Genomic DNA, 27,362 nt, shown 5'->3' on the forward strand with positions numbered 1-27,362 from the left:
GGATTATTAATTAAGCAAGTGCATACCAATCGTGGCAACCTCTTAATCTTAACTGCTAAACAGAGCACTGCAGAAGTAGAAAAAACAAGCCCTTTAATCTTAACTTGTATGCATTGTTGTTGTTGCCCATGTTGTTTTCAGGATATTAGATAGATGGTGGGTGTGGTCACATCTTTTATTGAACCCATTTCTGTGGGTCAGAGAGAAAACCTCTCTCTCACTACAGAAGTGTATCCAGTAAAAGATATGACCACACCTAACTAGTCTCTTTAAACCTCCATGAATTTATCTAGCTCTTTTTTGAACCCTGTTAAAGTCCTGGTCTTCACAACATCCTCTGGCAAGGAGTTCCACAGGTTGACTGTGCGCTGTGTGAAGAAAAACTTACTTTTATTTCTTATATCTTATAAGAGCTACTTCATTCCTTTTACAATTCATGTGGTTTATTAATTTGTTCGGGATTTTTTTTCAGATGGGAGAAAATTCATTCCCCACGATTCAGGTCTTGTATCAGGAGTTACCATGAGTCCTTCCGGGAGGGAGTCTCACATCCGTCTATCTCAGGTTTCTTCCACATTCCCTTAGGGCGTTTGGAGCTGGCGGGAGGATATTGGATGGGATGGATGACAGGTCTGATCCAGTCTGGCACATTTTATGTTTCTATGTAGAAAACCCCAACCCACCTGCACAGCTTAGGTCCACAAGGTGAGATGAAATGTCCTGTAGAGAGGATGTTTCTAAGCCAGTCAAAAATCACTTGGCATCAACTTTTCACTCTTTTTTTTTTTCTTCTTTTCAGGGTGAGGTTCCAGAGGTGCCTTTCCACTGCCTATAAGGCTACACACCCCTGGCCATGGTCTTGTGAATTGCACATTAACTCAGGCTTAACTCAGGCATGGGCAAATACCAGTCCATGATCTGGATCCGGTCCACCAGGGTTAGTTTCACCCCCCCCACACACACCCCTCTCTGTTTCCCTGCGCCTCTGCAAGTATCAGATGATCACTGCCCCCATTGGCTGCAGATCGCTGTTTGCAACCAATGGGAGTGGTGAGAGATTCTGTCCTGGTCTTCTGCTCTCTGCCACTCCCATTGGCTGCTAACTCCCATTACCCGTAGCCAAGGAGAGCTGTCACAGGTGGGAGCTAAGCTCAACTTCCTTTTAAGGCTGTCTTACATTGTGGCAGTCTTACATGGGCCCTCTGATCTTCAGTAAATTTCCTTCTTGTTGAAAACTACTAAGGCAGGCTTGGGCAAAATACAGCTGGCAGGCCAGATCCAGCCCGCCAAGACACAGGATCTGGCCCACGGAAGCAGCGGGGAGCCCAGCGGCAGGGCTCGGTTTCTGTTTTAAAATTGGGGAAGTTTTAGGAGCTGCCTCACCCCCAGCACATTCCCATTGGCTGGTTTCTGGTAGACCCCAGCCAATGCGAGTTGCTTGTTGGAGTAACAGGCAGCCAAGAAGAATCACGCCCCCTCTCCTCAGCTCAGTTATTCATGAAACACACGGCCCGGCAAGCAGGCTGGCTGACTGGAAACATTTTAAGCTTTGCAGGCAGGCAGGCTGGTTTGGCAGCTGGCAAGTAAGTCTCCTGGCCACAGCCTGCTTCTGGCATCCCAGCCCTTTCCTGCCCCAACTCTCTGTCCCCCCACCACCCACTCAATATAACCAAACCCTCTGTCCCCCTCTTACACCCACATCTCCTGCCCCAGATCACAATCCCCTCCTATCCTAGGTCACATTCCAAACCCCTGCACACCAGTCCACTGCCCTCGGTCACAACAGCTTGCTTCATCCCAACTCCCTCCCAGACTCCAGTCTCCCTCCTGCACCCCAATCCCTTACGCCAAGCTCCCTTCTGCACCCCACCTCCATCCCAAACCCCACATCTCCTCCATTCATATAATGGAAGAGTGCGGTCTTCAACCACTTTCCAAACCCTTGGAGTGGTTCCCCTGTCAAAAATTATTGCCCATCCCTGTATTAGGGTTCGATCTTGATATGTCTTAGCTCCTACGATGGCAAAATCATGCAGAAATAACGATAGCTAGGTTAGTGGTCAATCTGTTTTTTAATATAAGGTCGTCCCACACAGAAGAATCTCCGTTGCACTGGATGCTCTTTTTATAAATCTCTCATGGACAAAATCCTCATTTATTTTTATTATAATGGAGATTGCCTATCTCCTAGAACTGGAAGGGACCTTGAAAGGTCATTGAGTCCAGTCCAGTCCCCTGTCCTTACAGCAGGACCAAGTACCATCCCTGACAAATTTTTGCCCCATCTTCTTAAATGACCTCCACAAGAATTGAACTTATAACCATGGGTTTAGCAGGCCAATGCTCAAAGCACTGAGCTATCCCTCCCCCCATAAAATTGGATACAGGGGTGAAGTTAGACTATCCAGGCATTTCAGCTAAATAGAGTTTATTAAAAGGCCAGAACACATCTTTTATACACAGCCCTGAGTAAGGAGTGTGCCACCACCCCTTCCCATCTCAAAGGGGAGTTTTGTGATGGCTAGGGTCTGGCTGGTGCACAAGGAATGCAAAGGGGAAAGTTGACCCCTTTTTTGTTCCCAAAAAGAAGCCGGGTCAACTAAGCCCGGAAGTGAGAGTTTGGTTGTATGAGAGCTTGGCAAATACCGTAAAAAATAATCTGCAAACAAAAATGTGGCTGCTGGCCCTTTTACATATTTGCTTTGCCTGTGTTCATAGGCCTTTAGGGCTTGTTCTACAGGGATAGTCTCACAAATGAGTTTACTGGCAGGAACGTTTGCCGGAATGAGGAGATTTTACAGAACGATTGCAGATTATTGGCAACTATGTGTATGTGTGTCCCAGAAACCTGCCTCCACAAATTATACCCCTCTCATTAGGGGATAGAAACATGCTACATCACCTGTGTGTCCAAGGAACCGGGCTCGGTTCCTAATCCTCACAGGAAGCGGATCCTCACAGGAAGCGGATAGTAAAAAGCTACAGAACTAGAAACATTCAGATATTGCTCAATAGAGAATTCCACCGACAGAGATACTTGAGGAAATCAGAGTTTAAGCCTAATTCTGGAGGCTGAGACTTGGACCATGCATAGGGTGGCCATATTTGTTCAAGGGAAAATAGGGATGCCACAAGCCATTTACCTGACCACTGCCACCCCTTCTTCCTCCACCCAAAGCTCACTGGAGACCTGCAGCCTCCTGCGCTCACCGTGGCACCCCCCCACGTGGCTGGCATTGCCTCTCCCCCCATCACGTTCCTCCACACACCACTTATATTTCTACAAAATTCGGCATTTGTCTCGTTTGCTCTTGTCAACTGATAAGCCTGATTGGGACAAGTGCGCACTCCTGCCAAAATGCCCAATCTCAGTGGCTAGAGAAGTTGTGTAACTGGTTTACGACAGACAACCGTTGCAAATATCAACGATACGGGTTAAATGGACCCTACCTACAAAGAATGGGCTGTTAAGCTGCAAACGGAAACGCCCCTCGGCAGGTGCCTCCAGAATCTTCTTCGGCAGGTTATCCACTTGAAGAGAGGTCTGCTTGAGGTTCCTCTCGGCTCGGACGTAGTGCCACTGGTTGTCATTCAGAGGCGTGGGAGACTGCACTGTAGCATCCATAGGTCCGTTCCCAACATCTATGGAGAAGGTGATCTCCTTAGGGGCTGGAATAGACAAGGGTGAGGAAGAGCTGAAAGGTGGAATTAAAGATCTGGTTTTGACATGAAAGTATATTCTATAAATGGACGCTCCATTCACGATCAAGCTAGCAAATAACATGGCAGCCTAGACATAAATCCCACAGCTCGCTGCCTGGTCTCTGTTGGGAACACACATGGCTGAGGATTCAGTGACTATGCCCGGTTTTATTGCTATGCCAATGGTGGTGCCCCAGGAAAGCTAGTCTATCCCCCTTTGGAAAGTTAACCACTTAGACGCCAGTCATTCCACAAATGTATGCCATTGGCGGTTACAGTTTCCACCCTGCATGGGTGATGCCACCAGCTGGAAAAGGCACACTTAATGAAAGACCGCAGCAGGAAATGGGGCTTTAAGGGTGTGGTGTGCTGTGTCTGCTCAAAGTATTCGATCACAGGCGTCGATGTGACCCTGCTAGCGGGGTAAATATAATAAGACACAGGAGTTAAGTGACTCTCCCAGAGCAGAGGGGCATAGGCTGCATATGCTGAGATATGAATGGATCCTAAGGATTATCAAACTGTCCCCTGCCCCCCCCCCAAAAAAAAACCCTCAAGAAACAGTGAGTCTTAAAGCCCAGGTCAACTGATTTGGAATCACTGGACTCACACTAAGAGAATGAAAACAGCAGTATAAACATTCCTCTTTGAGCTGGAACAGAGCTCTGAAACCTGTTGAGGGGTGTGTCTAGACTGGCAAGATTTTGCACAAAAGCGGCTTCTTTTGCACAAAAACTTGCCAGCTGTCTACACTGGCCGCTTGAATTTGCACAAGAGCACTGACTTTGTAATGTACAAAATCAATGCTTCTTGCACAAATACTTTCACGCTCCTGCTTGGGAAAAAGCCCTCTTGTGCAAGAATACTTGCACAAGAGGGCCAGTGTAGACAGGGAAGAACTGTTTTGCGTAAAAAAGCCCTGATGGCTAAAATGGCGATCGGGGCTTTCTGGTGCAAAATCGCATCTAGACTGGCCATGGATGCTTTTGCGCAAAAGCACTTTTTGCGCAAAAGCATCCGTGCCAATCTAGATGTGCTTTTGCGGAAATACTTTTAACGGAAATCTTTTCCATTAAAAGTATTTCCACAAAATCATGCCAGTCTAAACGCAGCCCAGGTGTCTGCTTAAGCAGAAACATCTAAACTGCTATGGCTAGCCCTGCAGTGAAAATCCCTCTGTTGGAATCAGTTTACCTGAGCTCTGAGACTTACTGCCATGGAGGATTTTTTTTAGGGTTTTTGTTTTGTTTTCAGTGGTGTACACATGCCCTGAGAGACAGAAGCATAATCAGGAAGGCAGTGACATAAAGTGGTTCAATTTGTCCTGATGGAAGTCAACGAAAATTCCAATGGTTTTAAAAAGCGCAGGCTTGGACCAGAAGTCTTTGATATTATTGTTCCTGAATATATCCCTCTCCTTAAATTCCTGCATACACCAGTGACTAGGGAAACAAAAGCCGGCTTTGTGAACTGCATGCCAAACAGAAAGACAGCGGATTGACAAGTCACAGAACCCTGTTGTTTCACGTCCAACAAATTGGATAGAGCCGGTTTTGGAAGTTGTTGCTCAGGTACTTGAGTGTGAAAACGTTCCGTGGGGATAGGTGAAGATCTATTCTCAGCTTCTGCCTCTGCTAAAAGGCCAATTCCTTTCCAAGCAGCTGGTCTTTGGAGCTTTCTCCACATAAGCCCTCCAGGCTACGAATTCCATCTGGCTGCACGATGTACAAGATGCTGCTAATGAGGAGTTGAGGTGAAAAAGGAGAGACTGACTCCAAGTTTCCCAACTTTTCAATAACTAGTTACTTTGCGAGGGTACGGTTTGGCACTCGCCAATGAAACAATTTGCTAAATAAGCATCTAAGTGGTTTGCAGTATTTTGTCACAGTTAATGTCAAACTGTCTTTTTTTTTCACGTCCCTGAGAATGATATACAGTACACTGAAGTACATCCAAATTGGACTTTGATGTGCAATTAACACTAAATCATACCTCATTACCTTGTGATAATGCACCATGACATTTACCACTGGTTTAATGAATCGAAGGGCCTTGGGGCCTTATTTTATTAAATTTTATGCTGAGGTTATTATAACCATTTTATAAAATGGATGGCACTCAATACCGCATTTCCTCGTCCTGACAGATTTGGGAACAGAGGGGTCTTATTTCACTTCAAAGCCACAACACTTTCCCCCTATTAACATTGCAAATCAGCGGAATAAGGGAGAGGTTAAACCTACCAATTAGCTATTGCTGTTTTTCCCCATTTATAAACTGAGCTGTAATTACAATTCAACCACTGAGTGGGCTTTGTGGTGTCTAACAAGACCATTAATGGCTCTCAGCATATGTTAGACCCCTCACCATACTTGTTGTGAGCACTCACCTCATTAGCCATCACTGCTTTCTCACTAATTGTCGTTGTCCAAGAGTGTTTTATGCTAGAGCGGAGAAGGATTAGGCAACTCATTTCATACTATCAATTTCTTGGGAGGTGCAAAAATGTCAAGTCATCACATTGGTCCCCATCCATGAAGGGGTTAAAATGATAAACATGGCACTCGAGGATTAGTTGTGTTACTGGCATGGATTTAAGCAGGAACAGTGAAATGGCATCCCCTCATTTGAAATGTAACATGAATAATAATAGGAATTATTGTAAGGCTGTGTCTACACAGCAGCGTTCATCTGAAATAACGTAGTCTGCATCTACACAGAAAGCAATTATTTCGACATGTCGTCGAAGCAATGTCGAGCTGGAGGACTTCTTACTCCATCTCCTGTAACCCCTCATTTTACGAGGAGTAAGGGAAGTCAGAGGAAAAGTGCTGTGCCTCTGACTTCCTGCTATGTAGACAGCACCAAAAGCCAAAATAAGATACACAATTAATGTACCCTAACTGTTTAAGATTAGCATTCTAGAAACAGTAATAGGTTTCAAATGAGAGAGGAGACCCATTATGCTAGGTGCTGCACATTCATGTAGTAACAGAATGCTCCAAAGAATTTACAGGATAAATGGACAAAAGGGTTTTGTTTTGTTTTTATAAATCTCCATTTTGAACATGGCAACCTGGAGGACACAGAGTTCAAGAAGGTTGGCTGAAGGTCACTGTGTCAGTGAAGGGAAGTGAAACCCAATCTCCTCCAGTCTAGTCCACTGCCTAAGAAACAAAGGAACCCTTACTCTCCAGAGATCATCTCATCCTATCTGTAGGCAAGCTGCACGTTATAAAGACATCCGTGCTTACTCCTCACTTTCCCACTAAACTGGTTGTATGGCACAACTATAGTGAGTTTCAGCAGTGATGCTTACAGCTTATTTCGATGCGGATGAAGTCCTTAAGCCCCAGGTTTTCCAGGAAGGCCCCGGACACAGCCGTGGTTTTGAAGAAAAAGGAAATGTCTGCGCTGAACTCTGCATGGAAGGTGGGGAAGTGAAGATAGGAGGCCTCTGTGTTGAAGGAAGCTGCATTCCAGAACTGTCCTGCAAAAGACAAAGACCTTCTCTATAGTTAACTGATCAAGTGCAAAAGCCAGGCATGTAAAGATGCCTTTTCTTAAATATTTTTTAAAAAAAGAACCCCACAACAACGGGGATGGGACATTCTGTACATCTGGAGATTGCAAAGAGCTGGTACTCACTGTCTCCATGGCAACGCAAGGGCCCGATTCGCCATGCAGCCTCCGAGTTTGATCTGTTTGTGTCCGTGATCACAAGCTGAGTTACAGGCAAATGGTCTTTGAAGGAGAGAAGGCCAGTATCATTTGTCCTGGTCATAGCAAAAAGAAAAGACAAATAAATCTAGGCTGTATCATTTCCATCATTTATGCAAAAGCAGATTCGATAGGCATTGACTGCTTTTGCTTAAAGCTTGTAGAGCTATTTTTAGTAGGCATTTGGGTCATAAAAACAACAAAATGGCCATGCTGAGTCAGATCAATACTTGATCTAGTCCAGGTTTTGACAGCGGCCAGTGCCAGAGGTTTCTGAGGAAATAAATTATTGAGTGAACCATACCAATGACCAGTCCTAACTGTGGACAGTCAGCAGTGTAGGGGCATGAAGTGCACAAGTTTGCTTCCCTTACTATCTTGACTAATAGAAATTAATGGACTGATCCTCCATGAATGCATCGCATTCTTGTTTTGATCCCAGTTATACTTTTGGCCTTCACGTCATCCCCTGACAATGAGGTCCACAAGCGTGTGTTGTGTAGAGAAGTACTTTTGTCTGTTTCAAACCTGCTGCCTATGAATTACACTCATGTTGGATTAAGGTATGCCATCCAGCTTCGCAAAACATAGCTTGTGGCTTGAACAAAGACCTGAATTGGATGGGCCATTATAAAACCAGCTTTCCTTACATTCAACACCCCATTGATATCAAAAGCTAAATATGAGACACTTCCAGCCCACTTAATTAGCCTCATAAGCACTGGCTTTACAATTGACAGGTACTTCCCCCCCCTTTTTCTATTATAAATTTTGAGTTCCCCTCCCCGTTTTCTCTCCATTGTGGTCTTCTCTTAGAGTTCAAATGGCTCCTAACAGTCTTGCGCGTCTTTTCATAAAGTACTCCAGGAATGGTAGATTGACGTCCCTTCTTCTTGGATAGGAGTCCAAGTCCAAGGGCCTGCCTTAAGACTCTGCCAAGCAGGAGCGGCCTGAGATGGGCTGTGGCAGCTGGTGCCCCAGGCGGAATGCACGATCGGAGCCCCCGCCTGCACGGCCATCAATGGAGTGATATCATCATCGGGCGCCTCGGGCACCCCGTTGAAGGCGGCACCCTAGTGATGGCCGAGTCGGCCTATAGTCACAGGCCGCCCCTGCTGCCAAGTAGCAGTTGACTGCATGCGGCCAGAGCGATCTGGCTCCAGTGCTGCACAGAGGTAGGCCTTGTGGCCTGTTCCAGGAGGTGCTGAACCCTGGACATTTGAAAGCCTTTCCTAAAGGAGTGGCAGATTCTACTGCCTCTCCCTGAGGTGTCTTTCACTGAGCCCCAGCCAGCAACCTGTGCGGCGTCACTATTAGAAACTCACGGCCCACAGGAAGGACAGTGCTTGAAGCCCAGGAGTGCTTCGTGACTTTGGCAGTTCAGCACCACAAGTCACAAGCCAATCAGGAATAAAAGGAAAAAAAAACATAAAGGAAACTTAACCAAAGGGTGGATGAAGTGCTATTTATGGCATTAATGAAGCCAAGAGCGAAATACGTTTAAAAAAACGTGAGGGGAACTACACGGGGAGTTCCGAAGCTGTCCAAGTGGGGAATACAGGGGACAATACCGGGGACAACTACAACGCCTCTGGAGGGAGCCCATGAGGAGGTGCAGGGCCCAGTGGGCCTCACTGAGACGGAGTCCTGCACATGCACCTGACTGGCATGCACATCCGCTTCAACGCGAAGGTTAATTCATCCCATTACGGAGCCGCATGAAGCACTGCGAGAGCCTTGCATGGAACGTACGACTGCATTATTAAACGGATTTTTATGTCCTCTCAGCATGCACATACGATCTCAGTACACGGCGTCTCTCACCATGGGACTCCATTAACACAACAGAGAGTGCATTATGCTCCAAATTTATCTTTGGTAATTGAAAATAAATGTTCTTCTCTACTTCATTATGAAAATTTGGTTCTGTGGGCAATTGCTGGAGTAACACTATTGGAGGGCTAATGCAACAGTTGGGCTTTTTAAAAATAGAGCACAGGTAGCCTCACCTGTAAATGACAAATAACGAGTTTGATGGGAACATTATGGGGCCATTTTTCATCTTTCTGTGTACTAATAAAAGGATATTCACAGAAATCTCACTCTGTGGAATCCCAACAGCCTGCACCATCATAAAATGGGTAATCTCTAGGTAGCAGTATTCACATTTTGTCCTGACAGATGGGAGAGCAGTGGTGTCATTAAATATAATTTCTTCTCATATGGTCCCCCTACTGCAATGTTTTCTACTTGTATATTAATGAAAACTCCGGTGAGGGTCTGAAGCTGAGTAGCTCGGATACGCAAAGCAATTTTTCATAAATATAGTGCAGAGAGGGAAAAAATACTGCCATCAGCAGATGTCAAGGCACAGCATGGGAAACAGACCAGTATAATAGGTTTCCATTAGAGAAATTTTGGATTCCTTTTATTGGGCAGATCATTAATAACCCAAAGAAACACAATTTAATTATCCTTGTTCTTACCAATGGCATGCAAAAATGATTTACTAAGAACAATTATAGTGAGGTACAGTAAATATTAAACAGCAGAAGGGGAGAGATAAAATAACAGGCAAGGAGAGGATACAAGCTGCAAGAAAACAGAAAGGGCCTGATTCTGCAAGGTATGGTGGTCAAGACACCCTCAAGTTCCTGGCATCGTCAAGGAGGGCTGAAATGGCTCACTCTTTCCAAACAAGGCTCTTCACGATGGCAGGCGCTGCAGACAACAAGGTACTTCCAGCACTGACAGGAGCATGGGAAGTAAAGAAAAGCAAGCAAGGCTGGCTTTATAGTTAAGACACTGGTCAAAAATACAGGAGAACTGAGTTCTGCTACCCGCACCACCACAGATTTCCTGTGTATACTTGGCTCAAGTCCTCTCTCTGTCAAATACCATCCATAATGCTTTTCTAACACATAAAGCTGTCGGGAGGATAAAATTCAGTAATAGACGCTCTCACGTTTTGCTTACCCGAGTGGCTTTAACCTGGAGGCTGTAACTACCTTTTAAGAATGGATCTTACTCAGAGAGGTCTGGTCTACACTACAGCAGGTGATCAATTTAAGAAACACAACTCCAGCTACTCCAGTTATTTACATAGGTGGAGTTGACCTATCTTAAGTCATGTTTCCCGCTGTCCAAACAGGGAGAAGTTGATTGGTGCAAACACTCCCATCGGCTTCCCTTACTCCAGATGAGGAGCAGGAACACTGCAAGTGCCCTCTGAGTTCGATTTAGCAGGTCTTCACTAGACCTGTTAAATCAAACCTGGAAGATTGACCGTGCTAGTGTCTACCTTCCCACATAGCATAGACATGGCCAGAGAGAGAGAAAGTAAGCAAGTAAGTGGGCTCGAGTAGCAATATGCCAAGCTTCCTGAGAGAACTGGGCCTCAACTGACAATAAGCACATCTCTCTGCAAGGCTAACTAGAATATGTTACTAGGGAGACTATCTGTAATACAAGAAGCTGGCAGCCCCCAAGGATTTGGCAAGTAGAAGGTGAGAGGCCCTATGGGGATTCCACAGAGAAATATTTCAGCCATATGCAGAGCCCAGGTACTTTTCAGTGGAACAAGGAACGAGCAAGGAAGAAATGTGAGACGTCAACATTCCCCTTGCTACTGAAGCACGTGTAAGACCTGGTACCCGAAGGTGTGTGGGAGTGAGGAACAGCGTGAAAGTCCAGGAAGGCTTTTAAAATCATGTGATTTTTGACTGGGTCCTGAAGTGAAAGGGGAGCCACTGGAAATCTGTGCAACAGAAATTGACTGCAGCACAGAGAGCCCGGGAACGGCCACATCCCTGTGACTCAAAAATGCTCTTCCCTTTTTGCATCAACTTACAGACTGTAACAACCAAACCTTCTGAGGTAGAAAGCAGCAGGTATTGGATATAAACCTGGAAATGTTAATACATTTCCTGATGCACAATATTCACTTGGCTTTTTCATAGATCATTGATTTTAAGGCTCAGTGGGGCCGTTGGGGTCATCAAGTCCGGCGTGCTTTATAGGCCACAGAACTTCACCAGTAATTCCTGTGGCAAGCCCCTAACTTCTGTATGAGCTAGAACATATCTTGTAGAAAGATGTGCGACCTGAATTTAAAGATTTCAAGTAAAATTGTTTCAGTGGTTAATTATCCCTCCTCTTAAAATGTTGTTCCTTTTTAGGCTGAATTTGTCTAGCTGCAGCTTCAGGTTACTGAAGATCTTTTTTTTTCTTTGCTAGATTGAAGAGTTAGGTCTTCTTAAGATTAAGGGAGTCTTATGTGTTTGGCACTATTAAACTGATGCCCCGTGCCCTACAGCAGCTGGGGGGAGGGGTTTAAAGATGTGATTTTATAATCTTTAGCAACACATTAATGAAATATTTTAAAACAAATTTTACACTTACGTCCTGTCGACCAACACAGTAAATTCAGAAACTGACAGTCTAGACCTGATGCTGGGACATGTTGGAATAGGGGTCTGGGATAGCGGAAAGGAGTTCAGCCACCTCACACATTATGCTTGGACGTGCTCTTTCCCTTCGTTTTTGCACCCTAGAAAAATAGATAAGCGTGCAGCTGCTCTTCAACATTGTGTCTTTTGCCTACCCTCACTGGCGCTGTATAAATATTTCAGGGTTACTTTCCTTGTAATCTCTGTAACCTGCTGATTTAGAAAGTTTGTAGCATAGGAAAGTGTTGATTTAATTAGAAATTCTGTAAATAGTAATTAGGGGCAGGTGTAATAATAGTCATCACTTCCTTATTAATATTCATTTTAGGTAATTAACATTACTAAATAAGGTTTTAGGAAGAGTAGTGATAGACGTGTGAATTAACATACTAAAATAGATAAAAGGGTGTCATTGGTGCCAGGTTGTTGCCACTTGGACATTGTGTTGAATATCTGAGGTAAACGTGCGTGGGCAATAAAAGCAATAAAGTTCCGTTTACCCCATCCCTCCTGGGTCACTTGTTTCTTCTCCAACACCTGGGTTTGCAAATGCCAGTTAAATGGTTTTATTACCACTTGAATGGGTTTCCGTGTTCTGCTAATAAGTCCAGAAGATTTTTTCCACTGTTAAATGAACTAGTTCCTATTCTGAGGAAGCAGAACCACAGAATAGGATTAGGAAGGGGTGGGTGGGTGGACATTAAGATTGAGCGGTGCTCCATGCAACTGCATATTCTGCGTATGGCTCTGTCAACTACTAAGAATCTCTCTCCCCTGTGGATACCTGTACACTGTGAAAGTCTTAACCATAGACTGCAAGTTCAATGGGGTAAAGTTAGTAAGCCTGGGACATGAGGGGCTCTCTCTGGAGTGACTTGCTGACATTAAAACGATCCTTCTGATACGGCACACTTAGCACTATGCTCCAACCCACCTTGTTACTGAACCCACAGAGGGTCTGCATATCATTCCTCAAATAAGATCTTGTCTACAGTAGGGAGCTAGGTTGATGCAAAGCAGCTTACATCAACCCGTCTTTGCAAGTCTCTCCACTTACATATCGCTCCTGCCAACTTAACTGCCGGGCTCCGCTAACTTAATAACTCCACATCCACAAGCAGAGTAGAGTCAAGGTCAGTATATTTAAATCAACGCCGTGTTAGTGTGGACTCCGCATTGCTTCTATTGACTGCTACTGGCTTTCAGGCGCCATCCCACCATGCCACACACTGATACAAGCAATATAAGTGCTCTTAGGGTGCGTCTACACTGCAGGGCTTAACTCTAAATAAACTACACAAATTGAGCTATGTCCATTGCATGGCTTATTTCAAAACAGGGAGGGTCTACACAGCACTTATTTTGAAATAGAGCGCTCTTCCTCCAAATTCCTTATTCCTCATACAGTGAGGGTTACAGAAGTTGGAGTAAGAAGTCTTCTAGCTTGACAGTATTTTGACACTATTTTGAAATAACTGCCTGCTGTGTAGACGCAGACTAAGTTATTTCAGAATAGTGCTAGTTATTTTGAAATAGAGTTGCAGTGTCAACCTACCCCTGGTGAGCACGCAGACCGCCGACACAACCAGCAAAGCACAGATGTGCACAAGCGATGTAATTACTGCAGTGGCTGTATGCCAACAGAAGATAAATGGTCAAAACGGTGCAGTGTAGACATGAGCTAAGAGATCAGAATTAGCTGTTGGCTCAGCTGTCTGGTTGGATATTACTCAGAATCAACATACATATTCTTTTTTCTGCCAATCACTGGTTTCACTCCCCTCTTCATGACTTTTCTCTTACTTTCTGTTTCTTTCTGTTTGCTCTGACGAACCATTACTTTAATCTACAGTGAAGACCTGATGTTAGGAGGAGAAAAAAAAACCAACCCTCTGCCTGCTTCCCAAAAGGAAATTACAGGAGCAGTGGTTGGTCTCTGCAGCTGAGCAGCACTAAGCAGTCTGATTTTAACTAAAAATGAACAAGAATGGTTGTCTGATTTTTCCCCTCTACAGCACACATTTCATTTCATACTCAGGCAAATTAAATGCATCTAGCCCTGTCTTCTCCTTCCAGCATAATGTACGGTAGACTAGCTTCACAGTTCAGACCCCAGCAGATTTCAGATTCAAATGCTCATTATGTACCAGGGAGTTGGTATTTTAGCAGAGGAGCGGAGAAGTAATCTTCAATAAGCATGAAATTTCCCATGTTTGGAAGCGCATTGCAAAGTTCAGGGGTACTCAGTCCCCTGTTAGCCTGTAGGCACCAATATGCAATTTAGAACTGCACAAAATAGGAGCAGTGTTTCAATTTTCTGGTGGGCAAAACACAGTTTAACTCAATCACCCTTTACATTTACTCTGTTTGCAGCAAAGAAACAAGAAGAACACACCAGTTTATGGCGTGTGATGCAAATAGATTTGAAATGGACATCGTTTTCTCCCTGTGCGCTAGCATGACCCGATAGGATGCCGGTCTGGAAGCCCATGCGCAGTCTCAAAATGTCACCAAAGCAGCTTTTGATAAAACAGCTGCTCGTAATCTGAGTAAAGGACGGTCGAACTAAGCATTGCATGTGGAATTTAAGGGACAGGATTCCCAGGAAGAGGATTCTGGTTATTCCCCCCCAATATCAATTACCGAAGGGCTCCCCTGAAAACGGGTGGCAAACACAAGAGTTAAATCAACATAAATTATTTATCTCTGTAAAAAATAATAACTATGAAAAGAAAAAAAAATAAAGCTGATCTTTCACCAGGCAGCTCTTTCACCATGTGACACAGTAAGGAGATCATCGTGAGGATATAACTTATTCCAAACATGCACATAAAATCAACATTTATACATACATAAATGTCTTTGAAATGCCTGAGCAAATTAAAGGCATTACTGGCTTTTAGAGTACATCAAGCGAGTCTTGAACGGACAGTTGGCACCAGCTGTCCCAAAAAACTGAGGAGTTCTGTCTCAGGCAAACCATAATGCCTATTGCATGATTACATATCAGGCTTGATTCAGGAGCATTTTCACCACTGTAAATCAGGAACAACGCCATGAAGCCAATGGAGTCACAGTGGTGAAAAACTGATGAGACACCTCAATCAAGTCCACCGTTTTTGTTTCAATTCCTAGCAGTACTGAGCAATGCAGAATGAAATACAATGTAGGGTAAACATTTCTGAGGCAGGCTATGATATTCTGTTAAAAACCCCTATTCTAAATTTCCAGTCTGAAGCTGACATACAAACATAGTAGAGGCGCCCCCCTCCCCCCCCCCCGCCTAGCCTATCGAAGAAAGGTCATCATAGAGCTAACGACCCAGGATGGGAGACAGGACATGACACATTCAATAATGCTAGGAACAAATGCACAATTATCAAGTACTCCTAATGTCTCTGCTTTAATCCCCAGAGGAACCACATCTGTGCAAAGATACCTTCCTGAAGTTGACAGACACATCGCCTCTTCACACATAATTGATAATTGATGTCTTTTTTTTTTAAATACTTGTTGTAAGATATTATGTAAGCTACGGGTGGAAAACACTATGTAACCTTTAGATTATTGCCCTTATTTTGCCTCACAATTAGCACCTATCCGGGGGTCCAGGATCTTATTCCCCCATAACTTGAACCACCTATTAAACATCCTATATAATTAATTGTAATCTATGGTCTGGCAGTGTTCACTGAGCCTAACAAGTGACGTGACAGTCTGCCAGCGCTGTGTGTGTAATAAACTCTCCTGCTTGCTTCACATTTGATGTCCAGATTCTGTTCCTTCAGTTGGTGGCTCGTTCAGGATCCAGGCTTGTGAGCTGAATGGAGCCAGAGACTGACATCCAAGAGGGTGAGTATGTTTACTTTACCACCTCATTAGACTAGGGATGGAAGTCTCTCTTTTCCTCCAAACACATCTTGGTTCTGTTTGCTGGGGCTCATCCAGAATTAAAGCAGAGACATTAGGGCTGTGTCTAGACTGGCAAGTTTTTCCGCAAAATCGTATGATTTGCAGAAAAACTTGCCAGCTGTCTACACTGGCCGCTTGAATTTCTGGAAAAGCACTACCGATCTCATGTAAAATCATCAGTGCTTTTCTGGAAATACTATGCTGCTCCCGTTCGGGCAAAAGTCTTTTTCCGAAAGACTTTTGCGCAAAAGGGCCAGTGTAGACAGTATAGTACTGTTTTCTGCAAAAAAGCCCCGATCGCAAAAATGGCGATCGGGGCTTTTTTGCGGAAAAGCGCGTCTAGATTGGCCAGGGATGCTTTTCCACAAAAAGTGCTTTTGCGGAAAAGCATCCTGCCAATCTAGACGTGCTTTTCCGAAAATGCTTTTAACGGAAAACTTTTCCGTTAAAAGCATTTCCGGAAAATCACGCCAGTGTAGACATAGCCTAGGAGTATTTGACAATTGTGTATTTGTTCCTAGCACTATTGAATGTGTTATGTCCTGTCTCCCACCCTGGGTTGTTAGCGCTATAACGACCTTTCTTCGATGGGCTAGGCGAGGAAGAGGGGGAGAACTGTCATGTACTGTGTTTGTGTGTCAGCTTCAGGCTGGAAATTTAGAAAAGGGGTGCTTAGCAGAAAATCATAGCCTAACTCAGAATTTTTACCTTACAACAAACATCTATGAGATCACTAGAAAGTAGCATGGACAAAGAAGGGGAGCACCTTATTTCCTGATGAAACTGTTTGGTCCTTCTCTGAAAATACAATTAAGAAAATGAAGAGCGAGAGCTTTCAAAATGTCACTAATATGTACTGATCCCAGAAACAGCCGTGACAAACAGGGTGTGTCTAGACTACTGAGTTTTGTCGACAAAAGTGGGCTTTTGTTGACAAAACTATACCAGCGTCTACACTACCGCTGAGTTCTGTTGACATAACGTCGACAGAACTCAGCAGTTTAGTCGACGCTGGTATACCTCATTTTACGAGGCATAACACCTTCTGTCGACAGAGTTCTGTCAACAGAAGGTGTTATTGCCTGCAGGGTTGCGTCTAGACTACAGGGTTCTGTCGACAAAGCAGCTTGCTTTGTCGACAGAACTCAATGTGTCTGGATGCTCTTTGTCGACAGAAGTTTTGTCGACAGATACTGTCGACAAAACTTCTGTCAACAAAACCCGGTAGTCTAGACGTACCCACAGATTATAAAGAAGGAAACACCCCGCTGAATCATCCCACACTGTCAATTTGACCAGCGAGAAAGACTGTGTTTCTACTAATCTTCAATCACTAATGTTTCAGAGTAAACAGCCCCAGATTTTAGGGAGGATTCTCAAACTTGGAAAGGCACCTCTCTGTTTTCATGTACCCATCTTGAGGTAATAGAGTACTTTTACTCTGCAGATAAAGGCCATTATTCCATCTCTACCCATCTTCACAGCACATGTCGTGCTGTATCTGTAAGGAAAGCCTCTCTCACACACATTCTCTCAGCTCCCCGCCTTGGGAGTTGTTGAGTTTGCCCAGCAAATGACATTTTCTACCAAGTCTCTCCTGCTTAGTTCAGCTCCCTTCTGCCCCTCACAATTAGGGAGGGGATGATGAATCAGATACTTCAAACATCTGGGCTGATCAAAACCCAAAGGACCAGAACCTGGTGGCTTTTGGCAAACCACACTGCTTACTGGGACCCATAGCTACTAAACCTGTACACAGAGAGCGAACAAAAGAAAACCAGTCAACCAAACAGTCCAGAGATAAACCAGGCACCCCACCTGCTACGTTTCTCTACTTCCAAGCACAAAGCCTGTAGCTACTTCCCCGATATACCTCCATTCGTGGCTTTTGAGTTCACTTAGCAAGTGATTTCTTATATCAAGTCATCCCCCTTTACCTCAGCTTAATCTTATTAACTCTGCACTATCATCAATGATAGCCTTAGAGTGTATGTTTTTGTGACACTAATATTTGGAACAAGATAGAGGTTATTTGTAAAATAAAATGATTGACTGAAAATTTACTAGAGGCAAGATTTTAAAAAGTGTTTAATCCAAGACATCCAAAGGTCCAGATCTTTAAAGCATGGCTGCTCTACTCTGAAAATTAGGCCCCTTTTAAGTGCCGCAAGGTGACTGCCCAATAAGTGAGGTACTTGAAACACTTTTGAGTAGCCGGGTGTGTATCATCATATTACCAGCTCTCTTCCTTCTTTTATTGTGTCCTTTTATTTCTCCAAAATGAGGGCTTCCAAAAGGAAATTTAGATATTAAATATAATTACATGTTATGGTATATGCTGTATATTTTCTCTCCTATTTTTGCTGCTGAGCTATTAAGTATTATGCATTTTTTCTACAAATAAAGCAGTACAACTCACATCTGTGGATTATCTCTTTTTTTCGGTTTTATTTTTATTATGTTTCAGATAAACATCCTTGGACTTTCAAAAACCATGCCTGTCATTTCTAATCCTCTACAGAACAAGTATGAAATTAATTTGAAAATATTCAGACTAGCTCTTGGTCAGCAGCTAAAAGTCTTTGTAGGGAAAAGAGAGTAAAAAGAGTTTATAGTCACTTTTTTTCAGCATCAATGAACAGAGTTAGTAAATTAAAGACACAGGTTTACGTAGGGTTTTGAATACATACTTTATAGGTAATAAAACCTTCTATAAAATCTAATCCAAAGTGCACTGAAGTCAAAAAGAGTCTTTCTGCCATCTTCATTTGGATCGACTAATCCAGGCATACATAGAAATATAAATGATTAAACTTGTCTGACAGGATATATTTCCTCTGCTCCTGCCTAGAGCTAATAATTATTGTTTAAGGCCCAAAATCTCCCCTCACAGGCACTCAGAATTTAGAACTGCTATGGGTCTGTGGACTAAAATCATGACATTTTGACTTGGTCACGGTTTTCATTGCATTCTGTTAGACGATTGCCTGAATAAAGCCTTCAAGAATTCAGATCTGCCCAGTGGTAACTAATGGCAGAATTTTGCCCCATGTGCTATTCCCACTGGAAGACTGCATCTGGTATGTGCCTGGTATGTGCTTGAATGAAAATTTGTGCTTCAAAGAAGACAACATTTTACGCGGACACATCTCACAATTAATTACATGGAAGCAAATCAGGTTATATCAGGTATAAAAGAGCAAAGGCTTCAGTTCCTGTCATCCTTGAGTACCCCACCCTCCGTCTCTCCACACGAACAGTATATCAAATGACTTGGTATAATTACCATTCTTCTTTATCGGCATCACAGTTGCAGAAATAGCTCATATCCAGGCAGCTTTCTTCCAGTCCACATGCACACTTCTGAACTCCAGGAAGTGATCCCCCCCAGTAAGGGTGTTTTTCATTGGCGCGGCCAACCCACCAAACGTATGGTATTCCGTCTGGATGAGAGGAAGGGGAAAGAGGACAGAACCATGGTAAGTGCATTGCCCTAAAAGTGGTTGAGTTAAGAAGAAGCTGGGCGCCAGACACAATACAGTAAGGCTATGTCTATGAAGCAAAAACTTGCCAGAGGGTGTTGTGAGGAGTAGGACATTAACAACGTTCAAAAGGAGCTAGATAAATCCATGTAGGTTAGTTCCATCAATGGCTATTAGCTAAGATGAATAGGAATGGTGTCCCTAGCTTCTGTTTGTCAGGAAATAGATGACAAGAAAGGGATCACATGAGTATTACTTGTTGTGTTCACTCTGGTATTGGCCACTGTCAGCAGACAGGATACTGGGCTAGATGGATCTTTGGCCTGACCCAGTATGGTCATTCTTATGTTCTGTGCATGGACTAGCCGTAAACTGGCCGAATGTACGTAATGGCAGCAGTGAAGACAGCAGAGCACAAGCTAGCAAGCCATGTATGTACTGAGGGTTCATGCAAAGCTTGTACTATCCATACAAAACCTGAGCTATGCTGTTTTCTCTGCTATCCTTATCCACACGAGCTGGTTCAAACTAGACTAACCAGTGCACAAAGTTTCTGTGCAGACCCACTCTTAGATGCAAATATCACAAGAGGCAACTGCGAGACAGAAGGTGTGATTCAGTTTCATCTGGTGGGACACTTGATAAGACAGCAATAATCATTCATACTATTCCTATGCCTTTTGCTTTCCCGTGTTCCTGTTTGGTCTGTCCTAGTGGATACTGAGCACAAATAGAAGAAATGGACATGCAAGGGTCATAATTACAGCTTGGAGAGAAAGATGGAGGAGCGAGCGTATGTTTTCCTTCCAAGTGTCTCTCAGAAGTTGTGTGGTGTTCCAGTTGCAAATAACCCCTACAAGTGCTTCCTTCATTTTCAGCTGCATTACCATGATAATGCCTGGCTCTAGTGTTTGTGCTATTCTTGAGGAGTCAGGAAATAATTTCCCCACCCTATACAGCATTGTACCACTCTAATGAAGCACTAGGTTGTCGCTACCACCAGTACCAAAAATCTTACATGGTATATTGCAAATCCTCTTTCTAAGCTGCCATTTTTGTCATGATCATTGTTACTCAGGGGTTCTCCTGGTTTGCAAATCTCCAAGAATTGAACTCAGATTTTGCTGTGGACTTAAAGTTTACGCAAGGACCCTATTGAGTGTTCAATGGGAGCAGGACCAAGCTTTTTATTATATATATACTGGGGGAGAAATTCACCATACAAGGCCCCATGAAAAACTACAAAAGATCTTCTATGCTGAATTTCACCCTGTGCAATTATCTTTTACCCACAGGAGAGCTAAATTCAGTGGGCTCTAAATGCAATACATCAGGTTTCAGGCATTAATCATGAGAGTCAATAACCAGACCACAGACATCCTAAAATCAACTGATTATTAATTTCCTAAGATTAACTTTGTCTTCCCACACAGTCAACTTGTTATCATCTTCTTAATCTCTACATCAAGACATTTAATCAGTTGCAAATAAAAGTAGGTACAAATTTTAGCAAAATTGACATATCAAGGTTTTTTTTAAATCTTAGAAACTCCGGAAAAAAATAAACAAACTCCAGTGATAACGTGGAAGAATATTGGTCTATTCATCTCTGTCATTTGCAAATATTTTCATAGACTATTCCTAATTATGAAAGGCAATTCACTCTAAAATGTGAAATATAATCATAGTTAATAATGAGTGTTAGAGAATAATTAAGTTGAGCATAAAATGAACTCAGCACAGAAAAACCTCGTACTTGTTTTCTCTCTAACCTTACAAAAGTGTAATGTAATACACGGAGAAAAATACAAAGCAACAGTTCTCATGACATCATCAATTAGAACCCATGGACTTTGACCAATGCTCGCTGGTGCTCATTATAAAAATGAAAGTGCAAAATAATTTATGGATGTATCCTACTAAAATGAGTATTCTCAATTTAGGTCTTACCCTATATCATCAACATGCTTCATTTTGTATCTTGGTTTTTTGTTGTTGCTTTTCAACAAGAATCTAGACAATAACTAAATTGGGTTACAAAAGTGAATCATTATGATAGATGAAACAGGTCCACAAACACTGTACTGAGAAATTACGTGAGAAACCTTGGCATAAGAATGTTTGCCCAATAAAAGGATACTTTTACCAGCAACCAAAATAGACATTGTATAGAAATATTTCATCTAATTAAAAAAGTGTTCGGTCTGGAAAAAACAATATTTAAACAAAATAAAACCTCTGAGCAAACAGCCAACAATAGTATACATTAATCAAAATCAATCTGGGTTTTATAGCTTGCTTATCAGGGTCATTAAACTGAAGCATAACATACTGATAAGGAGCCATACATGGGTAGTAAGAATGCACATTTTTATAATGTTTTTTTCATGTCCTACTGCATGTATTTTATTGAGCTAAACTAACATTTTTATACGGACCCTAAAGAGGTAGCAGTACTATAGTTTGAGTAATTTAAAACTAGACTGAATAAAACATTCACTGTATGGACGAGTCTTACACTGCCAGGGGAATGGACTCTATGATCTAATATTTTTTTTTTAGGATTGTCTTTATAAAACCCAATTATGCCACCCTCTCTCAAGATCAGTAGTCCCATGGAAATCAATGGCAACATTGGAGAAAATTAGACCCATTCCATTCTAGGCTCTGATTCAGCAGAGTCATCATCTCAGCAAAGTACGAAACTACGCGCTTAAATTTCATTTCTCTGTTTAACTAAACCAGGGTCCTAGACATTCCAGAAATATAAATAGTTAGCAATAATAATGGCATGTCTTAGTCGTAATAATAATGACGGTCTTAGTTACATCAGTACCCTCATTCACAGCTTCCATAGCAACAGAGGTGTTGGCTTGCAAGTGGAGTTGTCTTGCAAGGGTGTAGCAAGCAGCGGAATGGAGATCAGAATTTGGCCAGCAGATGTCAAGCTTCATTCTTGAATGTCAATAGCAATCAAATTGTCATTTGTATCATAGGCTTCCCTCCTTCACTATTCATTGTGTAACAACAATACATTTCTTGCTGCTGTCTCTGAAGTCAATGGCGCTAACTCAGGGATAATTTTTGGTCTTGGGGCAAATAAGGGAGTAGGAATGCCATTTTAAATATCTCTGAATAAAAGCCCGCTCCTTATCAAGTACCACCATTCAATGTGTCAGGGTATGTCTACACTACCCCGCTAGTTCGAACTAGCGGGGTAATGTAGGCATACCGCACTTGCAAATGAAGCCCGGGACTTGAATTTCCCGGGCTTCATTTGCATAAGCGGGGAGCTGCCATTTTTAAAACCCCGCTGGTTCGAACCCTGTGCAGCGCGGCTACACGGGGCACAAACTACTGTTACTCCTCGTGAAATGAAGCCTAATTCGAACTACCTAGTTTGTGCCCCATGTAGCCGCACTGCACGGGGTTCAAACCAGCGGGGTTTTAAAAATGGCGGCTCCCCGCTTATGCAAATGAAGCCCGGGAAATTCAAATCCCGGGCTTCATTTGCAAGTGCGGTATGCCTACATTACCCTGCTAGTTCGAACTAGGAGGGTAGTGTAGACATACCCTCAGTTATTTATTTTGTCCACAATAGGACGACAAGAGCCTATTGTACAAATAAATACATTCGAGTTTATACATTTCTTCCTCAAGTTGTAATAGACAAACAACTCATAATGGACACATTAGGATTCTTCTTATAGACAATGCGGGTGCTCTAGTGGGGAAATAGAGCAACTGGAAAGAGTCAATAAATTTTAAAAACAACAGCCCACACCACAGATAGCGCTGGAGATTTAATTTCCCCCAATATATTTCTTCACAAGCTGCATAAGGCCCTCTTTGTGTAGTTAAACAAATCCTCTAAAAGAGGCAGCAATTACATTTCCAGTGAAGCATTGGTAGTAAAGGTAATATTGTGTGTTCTTACTGTCCAGGAGGCTCCACAAACAGCTGTCTGATTTATGTTACTATTCTTTCCCTCACCAGCAAGCACTCCTCCAAAACAAAGCATTGTGTAGTTGAATGCCAACAATGAACTTAAATCAATGGGTGGATGCCTAATGTGTTCTTCATCTCAAATCTATTTTGCAGCAAGCCAGATTCCACTGTCTAATAGGCTGGAGCGTGCAGGCCTCCAAAAGTAGGTTTACACTGCAAATAGGCACCTGTGGTTGGACATGACAACTGACTCTGTCTAGGAGGCTGTTTAATTGTGGTGTAGACATTCAGGCTAAGACTGGAACTCTCCCTCTGTGTCGGCAAGTTTGAGTCAGCAGACGATGGCCAGTTGTAGGTTTTTAATTGCAGTGTAGACATAACTCAAGAGGCCAGCAGCAGTGCTCCAGCAATGAAGACGTGCTTCCTGGTAATTTTCTCTAAGGCTGTGTCTAGACTGCAGGGTTTTTTCAAAAAAAGTAGCCTTTTTTTCGAAAAAATTTCACCTGCATCTAGTCTACAGCCACGTTCTTTCGAAATTAAATCAAAAGAACGCGGCTTTTCTTTCGACAGTGCTACTCCTCATTTCACGAGGAAGAATGCCTTTTTTCGAAAGCGCTCTTTTGAAAAAAGGCGTTCTTGAATGCCAACAGGGCTTTTTCAAAGGAGAGAGCATCCAGACTGCCTGGGTGCTCTCTTCTGAAAAAGCGGCTCACTTTTTCGAAAGAAGGGAGTGCAGTCTAGATGCTCTTTTTTGAAAGGAGCTTTTTCGAAAGTATCTTTCGAAAAAGCCTCTTTCGAAAGAGGCTTGCAGTCTAGACATAGCCTAAAAGATAAATGACAAGAGGTTGGTGGCATAGAAAGAAGATCAATTTACTGTTACCCAATCTGCACATTTAAGGGGCTCTTATGGAATGTTGGTCATGCAGGTGTCTCATGTTCTACAGGCAATTCACAGGAAAAAAAATTGTCCTTTTAAAGACCATGTAGTCTTCTTGTCCTCCTCGGTTTACTCAAATTTTACATAAGAACCAGTATTTAGACAGCTATGCTTATGAGATGTTTTTAAAGCCAGTTTTTATGGGCTTGGGATGAATGTTTAGGCATTTCAAGTGAGAGTATTGCAAGCCCCCACCTGTCCAAATTGTGAGTGCACAGAATCCAAATGTGAAAATGTTAAAATAGGTGCACAAATTGATATTTGCTCACTCAGTTTTATTTTGAGAGTCACACCAGTGGATTTTTTTTTCTGGCCCATTGAGTCTTTAGGCTTTTCTGTGCAACAAACATTTATCTTGTAAGTTCACTTATCACATGTAATCATTCAGAAGGCAACTTTCCAAACAGTTGTGTTTCCTAAGGCATTAGGAGAAAATTATTACACAGAAATAAATCCAGAGTGAGTCTGTGGAGAACTGGAATAGAGAGCAGGATCTTAACATTACTAGTTAAGGTTACATTTCTAGAGTTAAACTGGAGACATATTTATAACAATATTATATTTAGAGAAATTGTCAAGATTTGTTTGCATCATTTTCCCCAGAGCCTTTTCTAGCTATTATAAGCAAAATCCAATGATGGAAACAGAACAAGATAAATTGGATCACACATTAAGCTTCTGTGCTGTTCAAACCTATTTTCTGACTTCAATAACTACACCACTAATACTAGCAGGCTTCTAGGATTTCTAAGTCAATAGGAATTTGTCAATTAAAGATCTTTTTCACTGACTCAGAGAACTAATGTATTGTTAGTGGTCTGTTGAAATATTGGGAACCTGCTACAATGAAATAATTTTGTCCGGCCATTTTTCTGCTCATAATTGTCTTATAAAGAATCAAACCATGATAAAGATGCAATTAACTGAATTAAATATAATTATTTTATTTTTTCATACAGTACAATGGCCAAAAAAGGCTGAATATCTTAAAGCTGCTATTTTCCCTTCCATAAACAGAAAGATCCAAGTATCAAGAGAGACACTGAAAATAGGAAAAAAATTATCTCAGAATTGGGGAAGGCAATCAAAGGCAATTCTGAGCTAGCCTACAGAGAGAAACATCTAAAATATGTTTGTGCTATCCATTTGTAACACACAATATCTGTAGCTACAAATGGCTCACTCAACACCCCAAATATTACATAGACTGAAAAGAGCTGAAACAGACTTAGGGCGGTTGATATTTAAAATACCATGGTAACCAATTTCTATTGTACTATGGTAAGATCTGGGAGAAGAGTAAGATTCATGAGTGACAGATTGATGTTTTTGATTGTCTTTTTATCAGCTGATCCATATTAAGGGACAAGATCAAACAGCAATGAGAAGAAAATTTGTAGCTTAACCTCCATCAGCACTGGTTTGTTCTTGGTGCATTTCCCAGTTTTTTCGTATTATTAGTATGGAAGGCAAACAAACTACAAAGGGTGTTTACCAAGGAATGCTGGTATATGAACAGTAAGCACATGATTGCCAAACATTTCAGTGGCCTGACAAGACTGCCAACGATGGAGATAGTGTGAAAGTCCAACCAAACTGTCTAAAGGAATTAGCTTGAGAACAGTGAAAGTGGTGCTTGATCTTGAGGACTCAGGTCACATGTATCTTTAGGATTTTCCTTGGTGATGATTTTTTTACACACAGCTTGTGGCATTGCCTTATAGTCCTGAGGGAAATTCTGTTTAGTGAATTTCAGTGATATAGAGCAGCTCAAAAAGCATGAAACAACTTTGCAAATGGTTTTGCAATTTGATAGTTCTTTCAGTTTTATAAAATTTGCTATGGACCAATTTTTCCCCTTTTTTTGGCTACATTTTCCATGTTATTTTTCCACCAATATATTTTAAAAATCAAAATAGCTGTTGACATCTCATTTATCAAAAGCCCCACTTTCAGTAAGTTTGTGTGTGAAAATTACTTTAGTAAAAATTACCATAAAATTGGGAAAATGTCATGGAAAACAAATTTTCTTTAGTATTCACAATTTGTTGTAAAAATTGTGTGGTTTTTAAAAGGGTCTTTTTTCAGTGAAAAAAATTCAACCAGCTCTATAGTGTTAATGAAAAAAATCTATGTTAATTTAAATGACAATGCAGAAATTTTGGAGAACAACTAATGATGCAAAGGGAAATGGTTTTAGTCTTTTGTGTGTGAGCCATTATGTGCTTTGCTATATAGTACTTGAGAATCCACAGTAGTTGACCCATTTTTACGTCTCTTAAATTCTCCTACCATACCTGTAAACTGACATAGCTCTACTGATGTTAGCTTGACTCAATGAAGTTCTATCATCTGCGAATCTATCTGGTCCTGTTTCCTCATGATTGGTTGGTTCACTTGGTAAAGCCTGAGATGTGCTTGTCTTGGAAAAGCTTAGGCCATATCTCCATTTACCGGAGGATTGATGCTCTGATGATAAATCTTCCATGGTCCGATTTAGCGGGTCTAGTAAAGACTCACTAAATCAAATGCTGAAAGTGCTCCTGTCAGCACCATTACTCCTTACTGTTGTGAGGAGTAAGAGACATCAAAGAGAGTGTTTCTCCCACCATCTTCTTCCTGTGGAGATGGCGCCAAGCATGGCTTAAGTTATAGCTAGAGTTGAGTACCTTAAGCCGACCTTCACCCTGCAGTGTAGACCTGGTCTTACTAAAATTAAACAAGTGAACAAACAAAAATAATCAAAATAAGATGGCACCCTTTAACAGAAAGTGCTACTTGTATTAAACAAGTAGCTAATCCAGTTGGCTGATTTTCTTTATGCTATGCTGTTTTCACATGAAACATGGTTTAACACTCGTTTCATTTTTCCCCCAACATACTGGTAGTGACTGTCTTTTGCTCACTCATAGAATCACAGAGCAGGAAGAGACCTCAGGAGGTCATCAAGTCCAGCCTCATGCCCAAAGCAGGACCAATCCCAACTAAATCAACCCAGCCAGGGCTTTGCCAAGCCGAGACATAAAAACCTCTAGGGATAGAGATTACATCACCTCCCTAGGGAACCACACTCCTAGTGAAATAGTTTTTCCTAATATCCAACTTAGACCTCCCCCACTGTAACTTGAGACCATTGCTCCTTGCTCTGCCATCCATCACTGCTGTGAACAGCCTCTCTCCATCCTCTTTGGAACCTCCCTTCAGGAAGTTAAA

At 42.3% G+C, this 27,362-nt stretch overlaps 1 protein-coding gene across 1 annotated transcript in view; it reads right to left on the reverse strand.

The window, feature by feature from the left end:
- Window positions 1-27,362, reverse strand: part of CNTNAP5 (contactin associated protein family member 5) — a 461,788-nt gene that overhangs the window by 76,404 nt on the left and 358,022 nt on the right. The window contains exons 14-17 of the mRNA XM_075933060.1: window positions 19,069-19,225; window positions 7,351-7,478; window positions 7,022-7,192; window positions 3,451-3,669 (exon numbers count right to left, since the gene is read on the reverse strand). Of these exons, the coding sequence (XP_075789175.1) occupies window positions 3,451-3,669; window positions 7,022-7,192; window positions 7,351-7,478; window positions 19,069-19,225 (675 nt within the window). The remainder of the gene's footprint in view (window positions 1-3,450; window positions 3,670-7,021; window positions 7,193-7,350; window positions 7,479-19,068; window positions 19,226-27,362) is intronic.

This window comes from Pelodiscus sinensis, chromosome 7 (genome assembly GCF_049634645.1).
Source record: "Pelodiscus sinensis isolate JC-2024 chromosome 7, ASM4963464v1, whole genome shotgun sequence".
Classification (NCBI taxonomy): domain Eukaryota; kingdom Metazoa; phylum Chordata; order Testudines; family Trionychidae; genus Pelodiscus; species Pelodiscus sinensis.